Genomic DNA, 24010 nt, shown 5'->3' on the forward strand with positions numbered 1-24010 from the left:
TTCATTCCTCGCCTCCTCGCAGTGCAATTAGAATTGAGATGTCCTTCAAGATGGCTAACTTTGATCAGTTTCCGGATCTCAGCCTGGAGGACGGAGGAGCGGGGAAACGAAGAAGCATCAATTTGAGTATTGAGCACCCACAGTATAGATTCCTGGAGCTTTTACTGAGCTGATGAGTTGACTCAGGCGTTTTACATAAGGGAGACATCCAAAATGTTCAGTGCTAAGGTACTCCAGCCAGAGAACAGGTGTGGTCACATTAGAATGCAGCAAATTCGTGTGAACAGCCTGAACACGAGCGAAATAAGGATAAGGAACTTTTCCACCCTCACACAAAAAAGGTTACTTGAATAATTCCTTTTGAAATGACTGGATTTTGCTTGTGAAATTTCACTGGGGAATGATAAATGCGACTGCACCTTAACAACGGCTCATATAATATAATAAAAAAAATCAGAAAACCAACTCAAATGTTATTATGAAGCATTTACCAACAAAACGCTAAATGGTTTAAAATTTACTTCTGTGTGTGAGTAGTTTCTCATTCATTGATACACTATTGACAGTGGACCTTTTTTGGTGAGTAATGTGTCAGTCAAAAAGGCAAAAAAAAAAAAAAAATGACATTCAAAACAGGGTGATTGAGTTCTTTGTTTGTATGCTTTGTATAGTATTGTCTAAATACACCTTGTATTTTCATGACTTCCATGATGGCTCTCCAGACAGCAAGCAATTGTAATGGTTTTCCATTTGAAAATTGATGTGTAAAATTCAATGTTTCTTCCTTTGTCATTCTATTTGATGATTCATGAGTAATAATTCTCCGGTCAAGTCAGATATAAGTGTGAGCAGGCTACCAGGCGTGATTATGCACAAAACAGGACCCAAATAGAACTGATTACTGAAAAAGTGTAGTTTTGCACCGTGTCATAACCAGGCCCAAAACAAAAAGATTCCAGCTACAAGAAATTTGTCCTTTCACACCGAATGCAAAAATGGGGTATGGCGTAGCAAAACAGCCAATCAAAACGTTTCCCCGACTCTAAACAACACACCTGAATCAATCAAGGCTAAAAAAAATACATGTAAAGGTGGGTTGAAACTAACGAACAGTCAAGCTAGACTTTTTTGCCCCACTGACTTCCAATCATACCCATACAATCGTGGCAGACTGGAACTGTAAGCTCATGCAAAGTTCATATGAAAATTGAGGTTTTGTGAACTTACTTGCAAATTCACAACAAGATGTGACCAATAAAATATCTCAGTCTTGTGATTACACTTCTGTAGGGAACATAGTATCCAAAAGATACTCCCACCTCATATCAGTGTAAGAAAAAAATCACAAAGGAGTGCGTGAAACTAAAGTAATGACAAGAGCAGAGAGAGTTTACATAAATTTTGCACATTCTATTATGGTTTCATACAAAAAAAGACAACAATATGACAATTTTGTGACAAACTGTACACATAGGAACAAAGTCTGCAGCTTCGTCTCTCAGAGTAGCCTGGTAAAGTTACAGAAAGATTATCTCCATTATTTTACAAAAAAAAAAAAAAAAAAATTAAACAGCGCTGGAGTCACTGGGTGAACGAAACAGTCAAAAAAACATTTTCTCTAGTAATAGACACAATGCCTACAGGCATTTACCTAGATTGACTTGCATTTGCTGAATGACAGAATCTGACTGAGGAATTCAATGGTACACAATGTTTTTTTTGTTTGTTTTATACATCAGAATCATTTAAGCCAAAAAAAGAAAAGACAGAGGGGGGTCAGGTGCTGGTACAAATTCAGTTGCCATTGTCCAAGTGACTCACAAAGCAGGTCAGCTGCTCAGTGCAAGGAAGGGACATCTCTTTAGCATCTACAGAGAGTTGTACCATGCATCACAAAGTTTCCTGGACCACAAACTTAAGTCCATTACAAGAGATGTTTCCTGTCACACCATAATGTGCCCCCAGTTATTATTCTTACCTATGACGTAAGGTTAGAACAAATCCCATGTATCACGAGTACAACAAGCAGGTGGCAAGAGGCATCATAAGCCAAAACATTTGGCCCTGGATAACTGGTACCCACCACCTTCCATCTGATACATCATAGAGAAAAAGCTAAGCCTTAGCCACCAATTAGGGTTCCACGCTGATTTATACTGAAGTGCTTACAGACACATGTCCAAGCCTGCATAATTGTTCAGACCCTCAAGGAAGCTGATATTGAAGCTATGTGTGGTTCTTTGTTGTCCCCTGTCCTCATTGTGGTTTTGCCTCCTTGTACCCAGAGAAGCAGGCGGGACTAGAACTACCGCCCACGACCTCCTCGCATAACGCCGCGTTGAGCCCCTCGCCTGGCATTTGGACCTACATTGGGACCAGGACCACTTGGGTTAGGCGGCCCACCACGTCCCCAACCACCTCTTCCTCCCCGTGATGGAGGCCCATACCCACCTTCGTCTCTTGGTGACGGTCGACCTATGGTGAGTTGGATAATGTTAGTAAGCAGAATACTGTATTATGCATTTTACATGTAAACAAATCATTGTCACTTATCTGTCCCTCACCTGTGCCTCTGTCATCGGGCACTGCACCAGGGGAGTCCATATCACCAGTGCCTGGTCCGTCATGCCATGGCCGTTTGCGTGGTGGCAGCGAGGCCATATCCATTCCCTGTAGAGAGGAAGAACGCTCTCTACTGGCTGGAGAAGGACTGTCATGCATACTGTGGTCTGGCCGCTGACCATCCCGATAACTCTCATGACCTGAACACACATACACACCAACATGAATTTTATTGGATCTTTGATGTTAAGCTTGAAATATGCAACACCACAAATGCTTTTACATAAAGCTTACGGCAAGAGTACACTAGATGCCTAAAAAAATTCTTTAAAAAACTGCTTTACTGTTAATATTATGCAACATCTGTTGTCTTGAAGCACATGTGGACACAGTGTAGATGATGTTTCAAAAAAGATCCACCTGAATAGAGCTTTGAAATATAGTATAAGTTTTCTCAAGAAAACATCCAAAAAAAGTTAAATTCTTTTCAAGTGGTTGACACAATGGGAGTTTTAGGCTCCATGTAAGTTTTGATTTTTACTATGTGCTGAAAAATTAATCTAAACAAAGAAATTAAATGGAGCAATTCAGACAGACATGGGCAGGGCATTCCATTCTTCATAAAGAATTCTAAGTAAGATTAAAGGATGCCCACAAACTATAACCCTGTTGTCATCTACATTTCATATTACTAGTCTAATACTTAATGTTATAAAACAGATCCCATGGTATCCTCTCATCTCCTCATTGGTAATTTCATGTCACTACTCTCACTACATTGCTTACACTAAAAGATGTCTTTGTTTCTGAGGCAAGTCACATAATATGTTGGAATCCACACACCTAACTGGCCTGTCAGACAATTTGGCTTAGATCTGACTTTTTTGTTGTTGCAGACCTCAAAAAAGTGTTTGTGAAAACAGATGTAGGCTAAAATCATTTTAGTGTGCACTCAGCTTTATGGCCTTAATTAATGGGAATTTGCTCAAGCATGTCTTACTGCACTGCAACAACAAGAACATTTATTGGCATCCCCTTCATGCACTTCTACCTGAATCTCGCCCTCCCTCCCAGCCCTCCTGGTTTCTTCCTCCTTCATAGTGAGAGGGATAATCATCAGGAGTTGGGAGAAGCCCCTTTCTTCCTACACCACCTAAGAAAGATGTCATGTTCAAACCTGACACCTCAGTTTTAATGGACGCAACGTGAGCTCAAGGACTGGTAAATGGAATAGGTCTAACCTCCTCTTGGTGGCCCACCACGCGGTCTTCCTCTACCTCCCCATCCTTGGCCCATGTCTTCTTGGGAATCAAAGCTCTCATCTCCGCCATACTCATCTTGGAAGCCCCCCATTCCACCACGTCCACTTGGGCCACCCCTCCGATATCTGTACATTCATAGCCAGACAATAAAAATCAAGTATTTGATAATCAGTTGACAATTCTGGTCAAAGATCAGATCATGGTTAAAAGAGTATACTTTGAATGGATGAAAGCTCGACTTTGTGTGAGACGTAACAGGCAGACAGAAAAGGAAGCATACCACAGAGTTTAGTGTCCAGTGTTTCAGTCTTAAAGATGCCCTCGAATGAAAAATTGAATTTATCTTGGCATAGTCAAATAACAAGAGTTCAGTACATGGAAATGACATACAGTGAGTCTCAAACTCCATTGTTTCCTCCTTATATAAATCATTTGTTTAAAAGACCTCAGAAGAACAGGCGAATCTCAACATAACACCGACCGTAACAGTCATAACAGTCGGGGTGTACGCCCCCAATATTTGCATATGCCAGCCCATGTTCCCAACATTATTAAAGGCATTAAACAAGGGCAGACATTAACATCTGGAGCAGCACAGCCGAATCATCGGACTAGGTAAGCAAGCAAGAACAATAGTGAAAAATGGCAGATGGAGCAATAATAACTGACATGATCCATGATATCATGAGGTGCGTCCCAATTTGCATACTTGTGCACTATTCTATGACGTTTTTAAGTACAAATAGTGCATAGTGCGTTCACACTGAAAATTCCAAAAAGAAAAAGTACACTTTAAATACCCGGATGATGCACTAAATTAAGGGAAAAAAAACAAAGTGTGGGATGTTGGACACTTCGTGCACTCAACTGTCGCAGATTTAATTACATAGTGGAGGGGAAGGGAGGATCGTACTCCGTTGTTAAATGACAAAATAACCTTATACAATTCACGCACTACATGGATGAATGCATAGTGCACAAGTACATAGTGTATAGTGCGTCATTTGGGACGCAACTATGATATTTTTAGTGATATTTGTAAATTGTCTTTCTAAATGTTTCGTTAGCATGTTGCCAATGTACTGTTAAATGTGGTTAAAGTTACCATCGTTTCTTACTGTATTCACAGAGACAAGAGCCGTTGCTATTTTCATTATTAAACACTTGCAGTCTGTATAATGCATAAACACTTCAAATACAACTTTATTCTTTATAACTCTCTCCAACAGTGTAGCATTAGCCATTAGCTACGGAGCAGAGCCTCAAATTCATTCAGAATCAAATGTAAACAATATAACAGTAAACAATACTCACATAATCGGACGCATGCATGCCGCATGCATGACGAACACTTTGTAAAGATCAATTTGAGGGTTATATTAGCTGTGTGAACTTTGTTTATGCAATGATAGAGTCGCGAGCTCGGGAGGGGGCGGAGAGCGCGAGCAATTAAAGGGGCCACAGCCTGAATTGGCACATTTCTAATTATGCCCAAAATAGACAGTTAAAAAAAAAATCAATAAAAAAAAAAATCTATGGGGTATTTTGAGCTGAAACTTCACAGACACATTCAGGGGCCACCTTAGACTTTTTTTTTAAAAATGTTCTAGGGCACCTTTAAGAATTATTTTGAATAATGTGTATTTATTTCTTTCTGCCAGAACACAGTAAAGCTAATTTTTGGATAAATCTCAGCATGCAACACTTACGAATCATCTCCATGTGGTGGCCGTCTCTGCCTCTGGTCAAATTCCTCACCAGAACCCTCATACCCATCATACCTGTAAAGATGTCCCCAGACCAGAGGTTGCGTTAATCAAATTTTCCGTCATTGACGGAATTTTTTTTATCAATGACGGAAAAATCTGAAGGCCGTCTGTCATGGTGACAGATTACACTCAGGGTGATCTACTTTAAATTGTAACTGTAATTCCCACCCCTGTCCAGTTGGTGGCGTGTGCGCTCCAATGTAGCAGCAGAGCACTGGATTCAGAACAAAAATTAAACTGGCACAAATCTTTTTGCTATGCGTTTGATAACGCACAGGCGAGTACCCAGAAGCTGATCTATCACGCCACATTAAAGAGCTCCAAAACGGTATTTATTGCTTGAATTTCTTAATGAAATGGACAGAATTTAAAATGTGAGACTTTTATTCCATATCAAGAGCAACACAAAGCGTTAAGCCTATTGCGATTTATTGGATGGGAGGCGCACAATGTACTGTTTAATCATCATCTGAAAACAGCATATAGCCTACCAAGAGATTGACTGTAATTTACAAATCGATATTGGTCTCATGAATGTTACCAAAACAGCGAGGAGACATTTTAATTGATTCAGAAAACATTACTTTATTAATAAGCAGTGTCGGCTGCAAAGATGAAGTTGACATTGACTCTCATCATCTCCTCAAGAACGCGCTAGAGAGAGAATGCACTTCATTCGATTTAGTCTACATAATCAGAGTAGCCTATTTCTTTTCGTTTTGAATTATTTCGTTTTGGTTAAAGTAGATATTTAAAGCTTTCTGTAGATATATTTCTCATGTCTGTGAGTCAAGAAGCCACTCGGTTCATTTAGCCTGTAATACACACCAGTGATCGCGCCCGCGCCTCCATGTCATGATTATATTTTCTGCTATATTTGCTTCTTATTTATTACATCCAGGCAATTGGTTAATGAAACATTGATTAAAATTAAGATACAATTTTTACAAAATGAAATTCACTTTAAAGAAATGCTTTCTACTAGGGGTGTGAAGAGACGGGTATCTCACGAGGAGAGACGAGAAGATTTTTACACACTATTTTTAAGAAATCCTCAATGGTGAAATCATGACTAGAAAAAATATTCTGCAGGTGTATTTGAAATGTTTTAACTAATCATCTTGTAATGAATGTCATTTCAGTTCTACTTTCTGAATGTGAATTATCATATGCAGTAAAAGACAACAATACTCAAGTACTGTAAAAGTTTTTCCACTAACTCAACTGACTGACTTCTCTTCTGTATGATTTCAGTCTCTTCAGACCTTACTGAACATGATTTATGAGCTTTTACAACTTTTGACCTCCTAACTGATCTCCTTTCCACAAACAGATCATAGAAATAAAAACAGTATAAATAAAAATGTTAACACTTTACAATAAGGTCTCATTTATTAACATTAATGTATTAACCAACATCAACTAACAATGAGCAAAATATTTGCTACAGTATTTATTAATCTTTGTTTATTTTATTAACATATATGTTAGTTAATAAAACTAGTCATTAATTTTTAGTTCATAGTTTACAGTGCATTAACTAATGTTAACAAATGAAACCTTACTGTTTGTGCTTAATAAGATTAAGAGAAAACTGTTATTCCACATTGTAAGACCACATTTTCCTTTGATACAGAGCTAAGAGATGGTTACAACTACACTGCCCAGCCTAAAATAGCTTTCATATTGAGAGATATCTGTATTCATCAGGGAGCCGCTTTCAAAATGCGGGGTATTGAGATCGCGTTTGAATACGCGCTTATGTTTACTTTCACTTTCAACGACCGCGCGTAACTCTGTAAATATGGAGCGGCGGCGTCTGTTATCCAACTGAATTAAATGTTTTTTTTTTATTTAAATACAAAGCAAAACGACAGTGGAGGCGTAATGTATACGTAGCGGTGGCATATTCTTTCCTAATCATCCTAACACTCTGTCATGGCAACATCACGAGACTACTTTTCGCCTCGACGAGAAATCTCGTCACAGTTTAGTCTAATAGAATATGACGGAATTTTTACGACCCTGTCCATCAAAATGACGGACAATGTTAAAGTCTAACGCAACCTCTGCACCAGACACAAATTTCACATTCTGATCCTCTGGCAATTTAACAAAATCTGCTTACACAAGTTCATGTTGTGCTGAATGAAACATACCTGTCGTGTCCCATGTACTCTCCATCATGCGAAGAAAACCTTTCCTGGCCCTCCCACTGGCTTCCAGAGCTTCCTCTGTGACCTCCAGAGTATTCCTGTCCTGGACCCCCAGGGCCTCTTCTCCAGCCCTCTTGATAACCCCCATCATCACCCCAGTACTGGCTTCCATCTGAGCCCTGACCAGGTCCTCCTGGGCCTTGTCGCTCTGGTGGGGGTCCCATGTGGTGGTTAGGTGGTCCTCGAGGAGTATCTCCTGACAAAAACAGACAGGGAGAGCACAAATAAGTCACTATTAACTCTCAAATACTAGTTTTGATTAAACCATCTTGCATATAAGTTAGAGCGGCACAATTAATCATTAAAAGATTGCGATCTTGATTCAAACACCCACACATTCTCATTCCTAAATGACAATGATTCGTCTGTGTCTATTAAACCTTTGACAAAATCACACCAGAACATTAAAATCTGCGCTGGTGCTGCCACTGACCCAGAGAAAGCATTTCATGTGTAGGCATGAAACAGCTTCACAGTATTTTCAAGCACAAAGTATCATTATTTCTGTAACAAATATTCATATTAAATCACAGAAATACTAGGATAACAGTTTATAGTTCGGATTAAAACACTGATGTCTACAGAAGTGATCAAAATAGAGCTCCTTTTGAAAGTAATGATCACATAACAATTGTATCATTACAGTGTTACGTCAGAAGGTTGTTAAAAAATCTATTTCATAGGTTTGAGATTTGTTCAATAATGCTGATTCATACAGCAATGAAATAAGTGAGGCATTTATGAGTCATTGAATCATTCATTTAAACCAAGTCTTTTTAAATAATTCAGATTAAACATTTTAAATAGACTGCAGCGATTAACATTTTGTCAAAACCTCTAGTAAAATTGCGTTATTTTGTTTAGTTGTCCGTTCAGAATCGTGGGAGAATCGTGATCTCTGTTCGAAACAATCTTGATTCTCAATTTATCCAGAACCTTGCATCTCTAATATGAGTAACTTTTCTTCCCACAAAAGGCTGAATATTACCTTTCCCATTAGGACCCTGCTGTCCCATTCCATGCATCATTGACTGAGGCCCAGGATTCTGTCCCTGAAAGACATGCATAAAATTTAAGCAATAGAAGCTATTTAGATATTTATTCAGTTACATCTCTTTGTCCTAAACATTCACGGATGCGTTTATTTCAATGGTTTCTGCACCTGGTTGAACTGTCCTCGGTTTCCATCACCCATATGTGGTGGTTTGCCTTGCAAATATGGTGGAAGGCCCTGCATATTGCCTGGAGGTCCTTGCATGTTTCCTGGTGGCCCTTGCATGTTGTTTTGTGGTCCATGCATACCCCCTGGAGGAGGCCCCATACCATGCATATTTCCCATGCCCTGCATACTGCCATGAGTCCTGGGTGGAGGCCCCATCATACTCCCTGGCATGGGTCCCTGATGGCCTATCATGTTTCCATGAGGCACAGGCCCCCTCATGTCCTGATGCATCATACCTCCCTGTGGCGGCCCCTGTCCTCGCGGTGGTGGTCCCATCATATTGCCTGGAGATCCAACAGAACCTGGGGGCATTCCTCCAAGAGGAGGTCCTTGCATACCTCTGGGGCCAGGCGGCATGCCAGGAGGACCCTGGGGTCCCATGTTCCTGTGAGGGCCAGGATGACGTGGAGGTCCATGCATGTCTGGAGGTCCCATCATGCCCTGTGGAGGAGGACCCTGGTGCATAGGTCCGGGTGGACCCATTTGGCCTGGAGGAATGAATGGACCAGGTATTCCACCTGGTCCCACTGGAGGCATGTTGTGCGGCATTTGTTGTAGAGGCATGGATTGAGGGAAGCCTTGTGTTGGAGGGGGCATCGGACCACCCTGACCTGGAAAGGGCGGCACTGGCCCTGACTGTCCAGCAGGGGGAGGCATTCCCTGTTCTTGTAATTGTGCCATTCGCTCAATCTTTAGTTGCTATAGACAAAAAGAATTACTTTACCAAATGAATTAACCAGTGTTGATAGACAAAACAGTGATGATTCACAGTTTTACAGCACAATGCTAAAGCTCTACATGTAAGCATATATGCTGACCTCAAGCAACATTGGGTTTGTATACTGAAGGGCAGCCATTTCCTGCTCAATCTCTGCTTGCGTCTTCTTCTTGCCATCTACTTTCTTCTCATCCTTCCTTTCCTTTGGAACCTCTCCAGGAGGCATTGCTGGAACCTTATTCTCTGCCCAGGCCTATTGAATTAAATAAAAAGTGAGGGACACACAACTAGCCAAATTATAATGTATCCACAAGATCAAAACCACAGTATGTCTGGCAGTGCTGCCAAAATGTATGTATAAGCTGATCACACCGACCTGTTGAAACTGAGCTGGAATGGGTTTTGCATAGGGAACTTTCTTAGTCGGGGGCTTTTTTTGGTCCTTCAGCATGACCTCTTCCATTCCCCAGTCCAGCCCTGGGATGCTCATCTCAGGCTCTGCTGCCATCTCTTTTCCTAAGCACATCAACACCAATTATCAAATAACCAACTAATTACCTATACATGACTACAATAAATATATCAATAAATATTGACTATGACCATGTATGTGTGTGCTAACCAGTTTGTTCTTGTTCCATAGCAGCCTTCAGTTGTTCTGGGATCCCCATGCCAGGAATGGCGGCAACACTATTGGTCTCTATGTCATCTAGAATTACCCCAAGATAAAACATTATGAATTCATATGTACATACTTTATAGGGCTTCTAAATTTCAAGAGGTCAAGGAATACTAACCATATTCCATCCCATCTTCTGACATTCCAGGCAACAAGTTCAGATTGTATCTGTCCCGCATCTTGTCCCCTGGCCGATTCCTTGTCCAAAATTTGCTGAGGGAGTGATTGCAGAGCAATAAGCTAAATCTATACAAACTGGATTTTAATTTATTAGTTTCTGAATGTTCACTTAACTGCATGGAATTTGTTTAATTTATTGATGTATTAAAATCTGAGTATAAATAAGTGCAGTAAATAGCATGTCATTTTTTTTTGCTGCAACAAAAACTGTAACAAAATCTTGTAACAAACTTATTGAGAATTGTGAAATTATACTGGTCTTGGTAACTGAAATTTTGGTAAACAACCCTAATAGACACATTTGGTCAACCACATTAAAGTTTTGTTACACTCACTCACCTGGTGTGGTCATTAGACCCAGAACACAAGATGTGGCCCAGTGGATGCCAGGCTAAACTCCAGATCATTCCTTCATGAGCCATCTCCATTCCTCCCACTTCTTTCTCCACACTAGCAAAATATTTACCACATTAGCCGTCAAATAACAAAGTTAAAAACTACTCTACAAAGTATTCAATTTTGACTAAAGCTACCACATATGAATATATGGAACAGAGAGGATGTGAACATAGCTTACCCTGCATGCCAGAATAGCAGCGATCCATCAGAACCTCCACTGGCAAACAGGCCTTCATGAACTGGGTGCCAGGCTACAGCTGCAACCAAAAAATATAAGTATATAACACACTGCTTCACCAGCACAGAGCCATTCAAAAACATTCTCATTAGGATTGTAATACCTGTGGCTTCTTTCTTGTGTCCTCTAAAAACCTGTAGCTCCTCTTTGAGGTTGCGGATGTCAAACAGTTTGCATAAATGGTCACGTGACGCTGTCAACAGCCAGTTGCCATTGAGGTTCCACTTCACCTCCATGACTGTGTTTTTATGTGCATGTCTGAGGACAAAACACAACAGAAAGATTAATAGCCCCACTTAAATTAACTTAAGTACTCCAACACTTTAGCATCAACAATCATTTTTATAGTTAAATAGCTGAATACCTCTCCGTAGCACTTGTCGAACAATTTGTGCATGGTACAAAGATTACGTGATTTTCGTGTCTCACAGTGGTCTGCTAACTTTGTATATTTCTTAACTGGTATTTCATTAAACATATAGGAAATGTTTCATTTCTCACTCTACAGTGTAATATTCAGAAGCCCTCAGAAAAAGCCTCAGGTCAGAGTGTACTGTGTGTCTCCCTTTAGGAAATATTTTTGATGTTGAGATAAGTGTAGGAGTGTTCATGCAAGAAAGATTAAGATGTGCACCTGTTATTTTGGGATGGACTAATAACATTTTAAGATAACCTAACAAATGACCATTGGTTGAGCAAAGTGTAAACAAGTTGGAAGAGACTTTATATGAATGAGAGTTTTGAGTGAAATTGTTAGATGATCAACTGGCATCTTGGCTATTTTTGCATGAAAAAATAGTCTCTTCTTTTGCCACCTGGAACTCCTGACTCGAGAACTTTCTTCAGAGACAAAGACTGACTTCTGCCACTACACTAACTTACAGTGTTGCCAAACTTTGTCCAGTCTTTGGGTCCCAAAATTTGATAGGTTGCTGGCTGTCTTTGCTGCCGGACACCACCAAGCCCTTTGTGGGATGCCAATCAACACACTTCACATCTGCTCCATGACCTGGAAACACAAATAGGTTCTGAATGAGTTTGTGACACAAAAACAAACATGTATTTGCACATATTTTTCGTTTTATATTTTTAGAGAAATATTATGTTACGCAAGAGTAACACTTTTATTACTTTTGATCATAAATTAAGCATTACATTATATGCATCATATGGCATTATATTTTATTACAAATCTATAATAGGCAAAGCCAGCCTAAGTAACAGCCAGCAAAATGTTTTATTGGCTTAAACTCCATTATTAATCAAGTCACATGCCACTGAAATAGCAAAATAATAAATTTCGTAAAACTCAAAATGACAAATAAGTTACTTTGACTATCAAATAAAAGCATTATTTTAAAAAGCGCATCATGTGATTGTGACAAACACATTGCTCAGAATAATTAAGCTGCATGCATCCTTAATAGCTGTATTTTTAGTTGACAGAGATGAATAAACACTTGTGTATTTGCACAAACATGAGGAAAAGGAAGAAAGCCTAGTTAAACAGAGTGAAAATATCTGTTGTGAAAGAATGCGTGTTCTGTTTTTATGCAAATCAGTGAGATCCATTTAAAAATAACTATAAAAAGAAAAAGAAAAAAAAAAGCATGAGTCCTATTTCTATTGTTGATACAAATCAGGCACATTCCAGATCACTGCAACTGGGACCAGTGCCATAGCTGAAGGACATGTAGCATTTGGAAACAAAAAACATGGAGATTTTATATATTGTGAAAGGTCTTACAATGTATAAAACCTATGCTATTCACATTTTCATGCAGTACTATTATTTGATTACAGTCCTAAGTCTGAACATTTTTCTACTAAATTGACAGCTGCTTTAATTCATTGTTATTTCAATCATAAGGAGAACATAAATTGGGTGAAAATAATATCTTCTATTTACTTAATGTTAAATTTCAGGGCACTTTGTCTCTGGCTCAACAGGTACCCTAATGGAGTGCACATGGATGCAAATTTCAAACTACGTTCCAGCAAACTAGCATGAAAGAATATATGCATTTTGAGAGGTTGAAATATTTGACCACAAACTACTCGGCTTGAGTTGTTAAAAGGACAAAAGGTTACAATTTTTAAACCTGCACCTAATAACCCCAAATCAACAAAGCAAAACAGCAAAGTTTGCTTTCTGCATGTCTGTTACTAATGCACAAAAAAATAAATAATAATTAAAACTAACATTAAGCACAACTTGTTTTTTAATGTTTTATTTTATCACAAATCTTCCACACCCAATCACATAAATTCATTGCATTACTCCCAACCTCCCCCCCTCTCTCTCTCACACACACACACTCATTTTTTGTGGGGACTTCACATAGAAAATTATTATACTGTACAAACTGTCTATTATATCCCCTAACCCTAACTGTACCCCATCACAGATAACTTTCTGCGTTTTTACATTTTCAATAAACATCATATTTATTTTGATTTATAAGCAGTTTTCCTCATGGGGAGAAAAAAAATGTCAAACAAACAAACAAACTTTTGTCTGAGATAACATTTGAGATGGAAAGGAGTGGTACTGTTATTGAGCTGAATATTAAAAACAACAATAAATACAAACTAAAACTAAAACCCACAAATCCCACCAGTCATTTGTCAACTAATGGCTTTTAAGGTAGTTTTTTTAAGGTATTGCATGTCTTCAGATTTATTACTTTTTTAAAAAATAAGAATATTCATGTAATGACATCTGTGCATTTATGGTGGAATTTTTTTTTTTTTTTAAATGGTGACAGGTCAGGTTATATGTCTCACATACATAAATGAGTATGTTGTTAGTATTGAAAGAGACAAATACCTCATCTTCACTACATTGTAATAAAAACAGATATTTCAAATCATGCCAGAAGGAACAATTATTTTTAAATTCAGGCAAGTGACAGTTTGGAAAGGCTATATGCTAATTTAATATTGATTCTGTACTAGAGTGTGGCTTTCAATACTATTTGTGATGAGAGACGGTTTAATGGTAATTCTGTTGAACTATGAGAATCTTTTGTCATAGGAAAAAAGGTTAGATTTTTAAGGTAACTGATCATCACTAGATTGGAAACAAAAATATTTTAGAAAAGATATCTAAACGTTTCTACTGCAAATGTTTTAGATTGTTTGGCAGCAGTACTACAGCAATAGTGCACTGCATTATTAATGTTCAGTACACAAGATTATAATACATAAAACACAGGCTTATTAGATGCAACAGTTTGCAGAAATGTATATATACATACATAGATTGGAAGGAACAATAAAGATAACACGCAATAAAATGCTCATACACAGAAAGCAAAAACGTTTTCCCATATTTATGTGCATTAAATTTCCACAAGAAAATAAAATCACTGCTAAAAAAAACGATACAAAGCACTATTAACAGAGAAAACAATGTTTTTTTTAACATTAATAAACACTATAAAAAAAATCTATCAGTAAAATATTAGTTATAATCTTAAAACACAAGGTTTAATAATTATTTAAATTGCAAACCCATGAAAACTGCTAAAAAAATATAAAAAAATATGCAAGAACAGGAAAACTGATACTGACAGCCCATGATAAAGTGTGTAGATTTGTGTGAAAGACAATGTGAATACCTGTGTTTGTGAACCCAGATGACAGTGTCATTTTGTTCATAAGAAAGCGTTTGTGAATATCCCCACATCTTATATAACATACCTCTCAGAATTCTTTCCTCATGACAGCGCAGAAAGTCCCAGATGCGTACAGTTCCATCATCAGAGCAAGTGGCAAATTTATTATCCGTAGGAGAGAAACTGAAGACACAGCAGGGAGAGAATCAACAATGAAGGATAACATAGCAGTTCTCTGTGAGGTGGACATCTTACAGGGGCCCTTTGAGTTGATCTGACAAGGAACCATCCATCTCCTTAGCAGACAGCTCACTCTATAGTCCTATCATATTCGCTTTAATGCATCTCTAATTTAAACAAAAAAAGTATGTGGGGTGCTCATAGACAGCACACAAGCAAAAATGATTGCAATACTTAAAACTAGCCACACATTTCCCTGTATTCTGAGCCCTGCCGTACAACATGAGAAATAGGAATGAGCATATAAAAAGGTATGTGCTTGTCTAGATGGATCAGTAAACACAATCATGTAAGTTTTGAACACATCATCTCCACACAGAGCGCTCTTCCTTCCAGAGGGCACACAATCTGTTTCAAACATTTGGTAAAACTGAGCCTGCCTCAGTTTACCAACTCACCCTTTTGACCTCCAAAAACACACCTTTACTTTCCTATTTCTACAGACGAATAAAGCAGAATTATCACACCACCTAACACCATGAAGCACGAGTGTTAACCAGTGCACAAATGTTCTTCCTATGCACTCAATTTTTAAAAGCATGTTTAAAAATATATAAATGAATCACTGAAGTGAGCAAAAGCCTCTCTTCAGCCTGTTTTACTTCAACCCATGAGCCATTTGTATAAATTGATGACAATGGATTTAAATTTGTGGCTTTTTTTTTTTTTTTTTTTAAATATTGTAGGTGAAACTGCATTTTATTGCATCAGAAAGAACGTTACATGCTCTGCATTGTGTCTGAGTAAACAAAATGAAAGGGACTGCCAGTGAAACATAAACCTAGATTTCACTGTGAATGAAAATGTTATACCCACAGAGTTGTATTGAAGTCAATATTTGAGTTATTTATTCTTAAAAATCTTTATTTTGAGGAAGCATTTTTATTAGGGAAGACTTGTTTTAAGGGGCTGACTGAAAGTGTGGCACAGACTCTGATGGCCTATTGTTAAACCATTGTGAACTGAGTTGTGTAGGTTTCCTACAATAACACCAGCGCAAGGACAAGAGTCCAGCACCTCCAATACGGAGGCTCCATAAACCCTTCCAACAAACACTTTAGTCCCCAAGGGTCTTTTTAACGGACATGTTTTTTTTTATTTTTATTATTTATTCTAGACTGCATGTGTCATCACCTTAGAATATAAATAATTGGAAATACTTTATTTAAAAGTGTGAAAAATACACCTTTTCTGTACAAAGTAGTTATGTATATAAAAGATGAGGATACATAACTTATAAGCCACAGGTGACAAATAAATGCAGTGTTGCAACAACAACACACACGTGTCAATAATAAATGACATGAACATTGAGCAGCACAGGGAAGAGTATATCAGAAATGACAGCACTGAGGAGAGCCCCCTACAGGCAGAGCCCTGCCACTGCAGGGCCAGTAACAGGCTTGGGTTAACTACAGAAAATGGTAGATTGTGTATAGACCTGGCCTCTCTAATCGCCTCCTTGTGAGCCTGGAACATCTTGACGTTATTCATGTTGGACTGCCAGTACTTCACGTAACCTCCATGGTCGGCAGTCAACATCCACATGTCATTGTGAGACCAGGTCATTGCCCTGACAGGGCTGTCATGAGCCTATGAGAATAGAAAATTTGTTAAATAAACAAGAGCCTTTTAGAAAGCTCATGAGGTTATAAGGCAAGGTGGTGTGCCACAAATCGAAAATATGGTCTCTGGTTACCTGCAGAATTGTCTCAAAGTTAAATGTGAGCCCGTTCCATAAAGTAAACTCTCCGCTGGAGGCACCAGTTACAAGTCGCCTGCCTTCAGGAGTCCACTATAAGAAGGGAAGAAACGGATAATAAGATTTAGAACCACCAATGGATTTGGTTGAATGTTGGTTATACAGCAAAATTATTTCAATTATTTCAATTCTTTTTATTTTTATTTCAATTATTTTTATTATTTCAATTAAAAAATTATTTCAATTCATCAAGCATCAAACTTTTTAAAATGCAAGCTCAACACTTACTCGCACAACAAACACAGGGCATTTAACTTTGTTGGTGGAGGTTCTGACAAACTTTGTCGTAACAGCATTCATAGGGTTACTAAGCATACCAACTGGAGGAACGAGCTGCAAGAAAAGTAATTGTTTTAATGGATATATGAACTTGAAGGAAAAACACTCAAGACCTAACCAAAGTAGTAGTAGTGAAACACTCACATCATTGTAGCAGCCAGCATCTGGTTGAATAGCACGGAAATCTCGATGATCTCTCTGCCACAATCGATTCTGAAATACAGTAAATTTCTAATTATTAAAGATTGTTCTATTTTCTGGTAGTTAATTTATTTTTTTATTTTTTTTTGGTCAGAAATGTACCTCAAGATATCTGATGACAGATGGATTATAATCAATGGTTTTGCGGTTGACAGCTTTCCTCATGCGCTTGCCATCAAAAGTGAGCTGCTGCATGGCCTGCTGCTGGGCAAAGTCTGGCCTCTTGTAGAACAGCTGACGAGGTGCCTGGTGCTGGAACCGAGGCATATGGAAGAACCGGGGAGGTGAGCCGATATCTGTTGCCATGTTGACAGTTTTGTAACACCTGAAGATGTGAAGGGAAGGAAATTTACTACAAGTTTAGGGTTTATTACATTGGCTCAGTTTAAACTGACACAAAACTTAACCAATTCCACAGGTCAAATGTAAAATTTAACACACCAAGAGGCAGAAGAGACAAATGTCAAATTCAAGCACAATTATACAGATCTATTGTAATACTGGTTTGAAGTAGTGCTTTTGCCTTCGTGTGCTTTGCACAATAAAACAATGAAAGCGTAAAAACAAACTTATGGTTAAAAGTACAATACTCTCAAGATTGATGCACAATGTTATTGATAACTTTAAATCCAAGGCTGATCAAATGTACAAAATGTTCTTGAGACAAATATCTACATCTGCATAATAGTACACAAAATAGGGTAACAACTTTGTAATCATTACAAATAAATTAATTATTATAAATTGGTTACCATAAAAAGTTGTTCCAAAAGCAAGCTATGGCATGGTGCAAGGGATATTAAAGCAACCCCAAGTTGAATTTAGAAACCTATTCCAGGGCAGGATAATTCTACTTATTTTACGTCAGAGAAATAACATCAATGTTTGTTGGTGTTGAGTATCTGGAATCACATTAAATCCTGATTAACTGAAACAGAATCTGGTTTTGGTTCCATTTTAGGAATGTATAACTTGAAACGGTCATCAACAGACATTTACCCTTTACAACTTTTAAATGTGCCCTAAGAAAGCAGCACAAACTGAAAAATCCTAGTATTAGTACAGTCATATTCTTTCAAATAATAAAAATTCACAATCATTAAAAACATCCTCCAGTTAAAACCATTATTATCAATGAATAGTATGTAGTCTGAATAGTAGTAGTGCCCATTCAGATGCCCATTAAAAAAAAATAAAAAATACAACAGTGCACACACAAAGTTGGAATTACATCAGAACTTTTTTTTTTTTTAATGGTATCAATCACTATTTGGTTATCCTAATAGTACCAGATGATACATTTATCTGTGATTTTAAGTAAATGCTTCTGTTTTAATTAGTATGTAATAAAGAGAGTGTGTAATAATCTGTGTCCTAATGTTGGCAATTATTCTTAACACTCCTAAAATGCAGATATTGCATTCTGTAACTTTTTGTTTTGAGTTCCTAATACCACATAGGTCAATTTCTTGATGTAATTCACACAAAAAGAAAATATGTGATTGATTACTTTTCTCAATACAAAAAGTACTGTGGATGTGATGGATAACTTTTCTCAAAACAAATGACAACTCTGGTAAACATTTAAAAATAAACCCTGTTAAGCCGCCATCAGAACTGACTGTGGTCAAGCAGCTACTATAAGGGAAGATTACTGTACTGATAAAACTGGTCTATGTTAAAAGAGTGAATAATACTGCTGATGTCTAGGAACAGGCTTCTGAGGGAAAAAAAGAACAAGTAAACATTATAGGACAAAATGTATTTAACTTAGTAATATATCATTTTGTGTCAACAAAACTGTGCCATGGTCAGGATGGCTTAAGTCAATCCCATTCTGTACCCTTTCTTTGTCTATAGCTGTTGACCCTCCTGAAACAGTAATAACTGGGTCACAAGTGTGTTCTATCACCATTCGATGTGCAATAGGAAAATCTGCATCCTGAACCAAAACCATATGCGAAGCACTGTCCTGTAGTACCCTAACTATTTAAAGCCTGTGCAAATGATTGTGAAAAAAAAAAAAAAAAAATTCACCCTCACAGAGACCAAGAAATTTACGCAGCATATTGTGCATCATCCAGTGGATTGTTATACATATAATGACACGACAAATTAAATCAGAACCCAGTTCTTCTGCATACAAGTAATCAGTCCCTCCATTAACACAAAGGATAATGATAAAAAAAAAAAAAATACTTAGACAGGATGAAAGTGAGAACACTAACATCTGTATGACTAAACGTGTATTTTGATATTTGGCCAGTACGTACATGTATGTGTACTCGGAAAATATTTGCGAAAACGCTATTGGATAAACAATTGCCAAAGTTTACTCTTAAAAATAGTTGAAGTGAAATAAATTTTTTTTTTTTAATATATATATATATATATATATATATATATATATATATATATATATATATATAAAAAATTTTTTTATTTCACTTCAACTATTTTTAAGAGTAAACTTTGGCAATTGTTTATCCAATAGCCTTTTCGCAAATATATTCCGAGTTGATTTAAAGCGTTGTAAATGTGAAAAAAAAATCTTCAGTTCCTTGGGTAACATTGGTTTGTGAATAACGTTACCAGTAAAACATTTAGTTAGTTTCATGTCTTTTCTTTAGGTGGCGTTACGACCCGCATTGATAACAGACCTCAATTACAAATATATTTAGCTTAAACCAATAAACATGAGTCAAATATATGCAGACACTAAAACAAAACGTGAATTGGCGGTTGATGCATAATTTATACCTGTAATCTCTTGCTCGAGGTTGTAAATGTCTCTTCAGTTCGAGGTCTGTTAGCAGTTAGCCAGCTAACAAACAATACCTGACGCTACCACAGGCCCTCACAAACAGGGCACATTTCCACCGTCTACCAGAATGAGCATAGAATCTCCTTAAAATAAGCGTTTATTTGAGAGCAGAATCTGTCCACTGAAGCAAATAATTGTGAGCTGGCTTTTTGAGAGCGGTTATTACTTTCCTGTCTCCCGCACAGCGTGTTTAAATGGCGCCCGGTCAATACTTGAGAAACTCACCAAAAATATCCAGTGCTGACCGAGTCTATTTACCTATATTCAACACACGATTCTTCCTTGTGGAGACTGTTGCAGTCTCTTTCTGAAAATAAAATGTCAACTGTCTCTAAATTGCGCGTCAATTTGCTATTTTTTGCATTAAATCACCCCCTGCCTCCATCTCGAGGCTTCCTCTCATTTCGCTGCTTAGAGCTCCGAAACGACGTCATGACGTCAGACGTATCGGCGGGAGTACTGCGTCACGGCATGTTTATTCACCCGACAGTCAAACAATACATTATATACACACATATATATATATATATATATATATTATATATATACACACACACATAATGTATTGAGATAGCGAGGATGATACACACTACGTATTATTTATAATAAGTACTATTTTCACTACTACTACTACCTATTATTGCTCATTTATTTAGTCTTTGATTGTTTATTTGGTTAGTTTACCAGTAACCCAAAAAAGATTCTGTCATCATCTACTCACTCTCAGGTCATTCTAAACGCATACGATTTTCTTTCTTCTGTTAAAATAAAATAAAAGGAACATGAGGGTTTTACATACAATGACAATGAATGGAAATTATTCCTTTAAACTCGGAATGCGCAGTCCATTAGGTGGCGCTACGCTCCGATTCTTATAAATAAACAGATTTTATTTATACTTTATATACATTTCCTTATCTCAGTACACTATTACCAACAAATCCGAGGTACAACTTCGGATAAAAATAAATTATTTGATTATTGAATTACCGGACTGTGAAGGCTAAACAGTTTTTCATCGATAGAACGTCAGCAGAATAGGCATAAATATTAGATTGGTTCAGCTGGTTGTCAAGCTTTTAGATTTCAGAGCTATTTTAATCCTACTAGCACACTGGTCATGGGTGGGTGGGTGGGGGTCGAGATGATTGACAGTTGAATGGGCGGGGTCAGTTAGCTGCATGTGCGTTCACAGCACGTTGACGTTTTCCTTGCCATAGGGACTTTTGTGATAGCGAGAATGATGAGTCTCTGACACATCCGCTTCGAGGATCATCCCTACACTCAATCTGTAGGTCAGAATGGTTTCCTAATCTGATTTTAATGTTTATATCGTGTTTTGAATGAGGGTTAAAGGCTGAGCATGCCCAGTTACCATTTTGAATGGCTACTGTACATTTAACTTACTTTACAAAATCGTTGTTCCATTTATTATTTATTACTTTTGCATGTGTTTGTTCTAAACAGATATTGTTCTCTTCTGTTTTAATCAACAGCTCACCATACTTGTCAGTGTAATGGCATTAAGGTGAATCATCTGACCCTTCCCCTTGCTGATGCAGTAGCTATATATAATAATTTAGTATCTCACATATGCATCTGTTATAATAACACTAGTATTTACAGAACGTAATATATAAAACATAATTTGGGACTCAGTGGATCTGTGATTATGATGGTCATTCATAACTTATGATGTTTTTTCAAGATACATACACAAATATATAGTCATATATGCTGGCATATAGTGAGAAATGCTGCAGTTGAGCACAGTTACAGACTGTCTGCTAATCAGTAATGCCCGGTCAGCCTGTAACAATGATCTCCTCCAGAAGGAGGCGGTCACTTTATGTATCAATGTGTCAAAGCAGCAACCCTTTCCCTCAATGCGGGTCAGCACATTGCGTGTACCTGTCTATGATGACCCTAATGAAGACCTGTACAAGCATTTTGATCGCTGTGCTGATGCCATAGCAAGCGAGGCAGAAAGGGGAGGGCGCACCATTGTGTACTGTAAGAATGGACGCAGTCGTTCAGCTACTGTCTGTGTGGCTTATTTAATGAAGCAACAGGGTCTCACCCTAACAGACGCCTTCCAGGTATGAATAGTGTTTATATGTCAAATTTAATTCTGATATCAAACAGTTCTAGTCAGGATATGCAGTTTGTGTTTTTATTTATTTATTTATTTTGTATATTTTGTTGTTGATATTTTCTTGGTTTATATAGTATTAAAGAAAAGCAGACATATAGGCAGCAATGTACAAAAAAAAAACATTAATATAGTATATTTTGCACTAACAAAGGCAGCCACAGAACATCAAGCATATTCATCACTCACATCATAATCTCTGTTAATATTAGCATAATTGATAATGGAAAACCACAATATTTTGGATTTTTATGCTGGAATATAGTGTGTTTTAGCGCTTCTGTAATTCTTATTTGTTCTATCAGGTAGTAAAACGTGCCCGATCAGTTGTTGAGCCCAACCCAGGATTTTGGACTCAGCTGGAGCGGTATGAACAGGAGCTGAAGATCAGGAGGTCAGCCAGCCGCAGATCCAACCCTTCTCCTCAACTTTATACCAACATTTTCTGACACTACATTCTCAACCTTCAGAGCTAGACCTGTTGATATAATGCTTGATAATAGCTAAGGCCTTCACTGTTCAAGCCTGCTGCAAATGATCAATCTCTTTACGTAAGCATATGTGCCTTAAATTATTATGCTCAGGTTATGACATTTATTTGCATTTTTAAATTTTAAATGTAATATATTTTTTAATTAACTTGCACTGACATATCTTAAAATATGTCAGTGCCATTGTTTTGTCTCAAGATGTACCAGTAATATTTCTTTAAGGCACATTTTTAAAAGCTACTTAAATGTCCTAATTTAACTGAAGCCTAGTGCTGGCTTGCTATAAGCCCTGTCTGTGAAACCAGGCCTTAGGTTATTAAGGCTAGATTAAGGTTAAGATTAAGATTAAGGATTTTTCTGCCACAATGTTGTGAATGGAGACTCAGGCAGGGGATCCAAGTGCAGCGTTTTATTAAATGTAAGCGTGGTCGTACAGGCAGGGTCAATCAGGAGCAAGCAGGTACAGCAGAGGGTAGACAGAATCGTAATCCAGGTACAGGCAGAGGTCGGGACTGTCAGATATCACTCACAGGTCGGTATACAAAGCAGGGGTCAGGACAGGCAGCAACGGGTCAATAAACAGGGAACAAGCAGGACCGGTAACAGCAAAACAGGCAGACAGGAACGCTCGGAATTGCAACAGCAGTTAACAATACTTCGCGGTGAGGTGGTGTGTGTGGAAGTCCTTTATAGTCCTGGTAATTATCTGCAGCTGGTTGAAGTGATTAGTGTGGAGTGTGCATGACTGTATGTGGCAACAGGTGATTGGTGGAGTGAGTGCATGTGATTGACAGGGAGGATTATGGGAAATGGAGTCCGGAGTGAACAGGAACAGACTGTGATCGTGACACACAAGTGTCCTTTTAACAAACCTAGAAAACCTCCAAATTGTTAGAAACACTACAATTATACATTATCCTGCTAACTGTTATCGCAGTAGTATTTTATTTATTTTCTGGGGCGATTGTATGCTTTGTTGTATTTCACTGATGTCAAGTGAAAAACTAAATAAAAATTCCTAATGTTCATCCTTTCAAATTTCTTAAATCAATTAACAAATATACTGTTGTATTGTATTTTAGAATGTCTCAAATAACACTATATAGTATATATCTATCTATCTATCTATATATATATATATATATTGTATAGTCTAGTATATTTATTACTCTTTTATGTTACCCAATAAAGGAATT

At 37.6% G+C, this 24010-nt stretch overlaps 2 protein-coding genes across 9 annotated transcripts; one reads left to right on the forward strand and one right to left on the reverse strand.

The window, feature by feature from the left end:
- Positions 1–2305: 2305 nt before the first annotated feature.
- wdr33 (WD repeat domain 33) lies at positions 2306–20990 on the reverse strand. 7 transcript variants are annotated; one of them, XM_067404680.1, is made up of 23 exons: positions 20108–20579; positions 17450–17672; positions 17291–17359; positions 17096–17200; positions 16805–16900; positions 16547–16698; positions 14951–15048; positions 12128–12254; positions 11349–11503; positions 11186–11264; positions 10948–11058; positions 10547–10641; positions 10372–10458; positions 10126–10265; positions 9850–10002; positions 8972–9730; positions 8798–8861; positions 7753–8005; positions 5534–5605; positions 3804–3949; positions 3614–3715; positions 2565–2762; positions 2306–2475 (listed from the first exon to the last, which is right to left on the reverse strand). In XM_067404680.1, the coding sequence occupies exons 2-23, from the start codon at positions 17651–17653 to the stop codon at positions 2306–2308; spliced, it is 3435 nt and encodes a 1144-aa protein (XP_067260781.1). In that variant the 5' UTR covers positions 17654–17672; positions 20108–20579. The 7 variants fall into 7 exon arrangements, with proteins under 7 accessions (XP_067260781.1, XP_067260779.1, XP_067260777.1 ...); XM_067404678.1 differs by lacking the exons at positions 3614–3715; positions 20108–20579 and adding an exon at positions 20893–20990; XM_067404676.1 differs by lacking the exon at positions 3614–3715 and having other exon boundaries at positions 20430–20579.
- Positions 20991–21357: 367 nt separating this feature from the next.
- On the forward strand, positions 21358–23854 carry dusp28 (dual specificity phosphatase 28). 2 transcript variants are annotated; one of them, XM_067403200.1, is made up of 3 exons: positions 21358–21466; positions 21668–22270; positions 22629–23854. In XM_067403200.1, exons 2-3 carry the CDS (start codon positions 21926–21928, stop codon positions 22770–22772), a joined length of 489 nt encoding a protein of 162 aa, XP_067259301.1. In that variant the 5' UTR covers positions 21358–21466; positions 21668–21925; the 3' UTR covers positions 22773–23854. The 2 variants fall into 2 exon arrangements, with proteins under 2 accessions (XP_067259301.1, XP_067259302.1); XM_067403201.1 differs by having other exon boundaries at positions 21366–21462.
- The last annotated feature ends 156 nt before the right edge of the window (positions 23855–24010 follow it).

Source organism: Chanodichthys erythropterus, chromosome 12, assembly GCF_024489055.1.
Source record: "Chanodichthys erythropterus isolate Z2021 chromosome 12, ASM2448905v1, whole genome shotgun sequence".
NCBI lineage: Eukaryota > Metazoa > Chordata > Actinopteri > Cypriniformes > Xenocyprididae > Chanodichthys > Chanodichthys erythropterus.

Excerpts from the sequence above, each read along its gene's own strand:
- wdr33 (XM_067404680.1), bottom strand. The coding sequence starts at position 17,653 with ATGGCAACAGATATCGGCTCACCTCCCCGGTTCTTCCATATGCCTCGG. Across the intron at positions 16,901-17,095 it reads GCCCTGTGTTTGTTGTGCGA|TGGACTCCTGAAGGCAGGCG; the intron begins GTAAGTGTTGAG and ends CCCTTCTTATAG. Across the intron at positions 8,862-8,971 it reads ACCGAGGACAGTTCAACCAG|GGACAGAATCCTGGGCCTCA; the intron begins GTGCAGAAACCA and ends CATGTCTTTCAG.
- dusp28 (XM_067403200.1), top strand. The coding sequence starts at position 21,926 with ATGCTGCAGTTGAGCACAGTTACAGACTGTCTGCTAATCAGTAATGCC. Across the intron at positions 22,271-22,628 it reads CCCTAACAGACGCCTTCCAG|GTAGTAAAACGTGCCCGATC; the intron begins GTATGAATAGTG and ends TTGTTCTATCAG.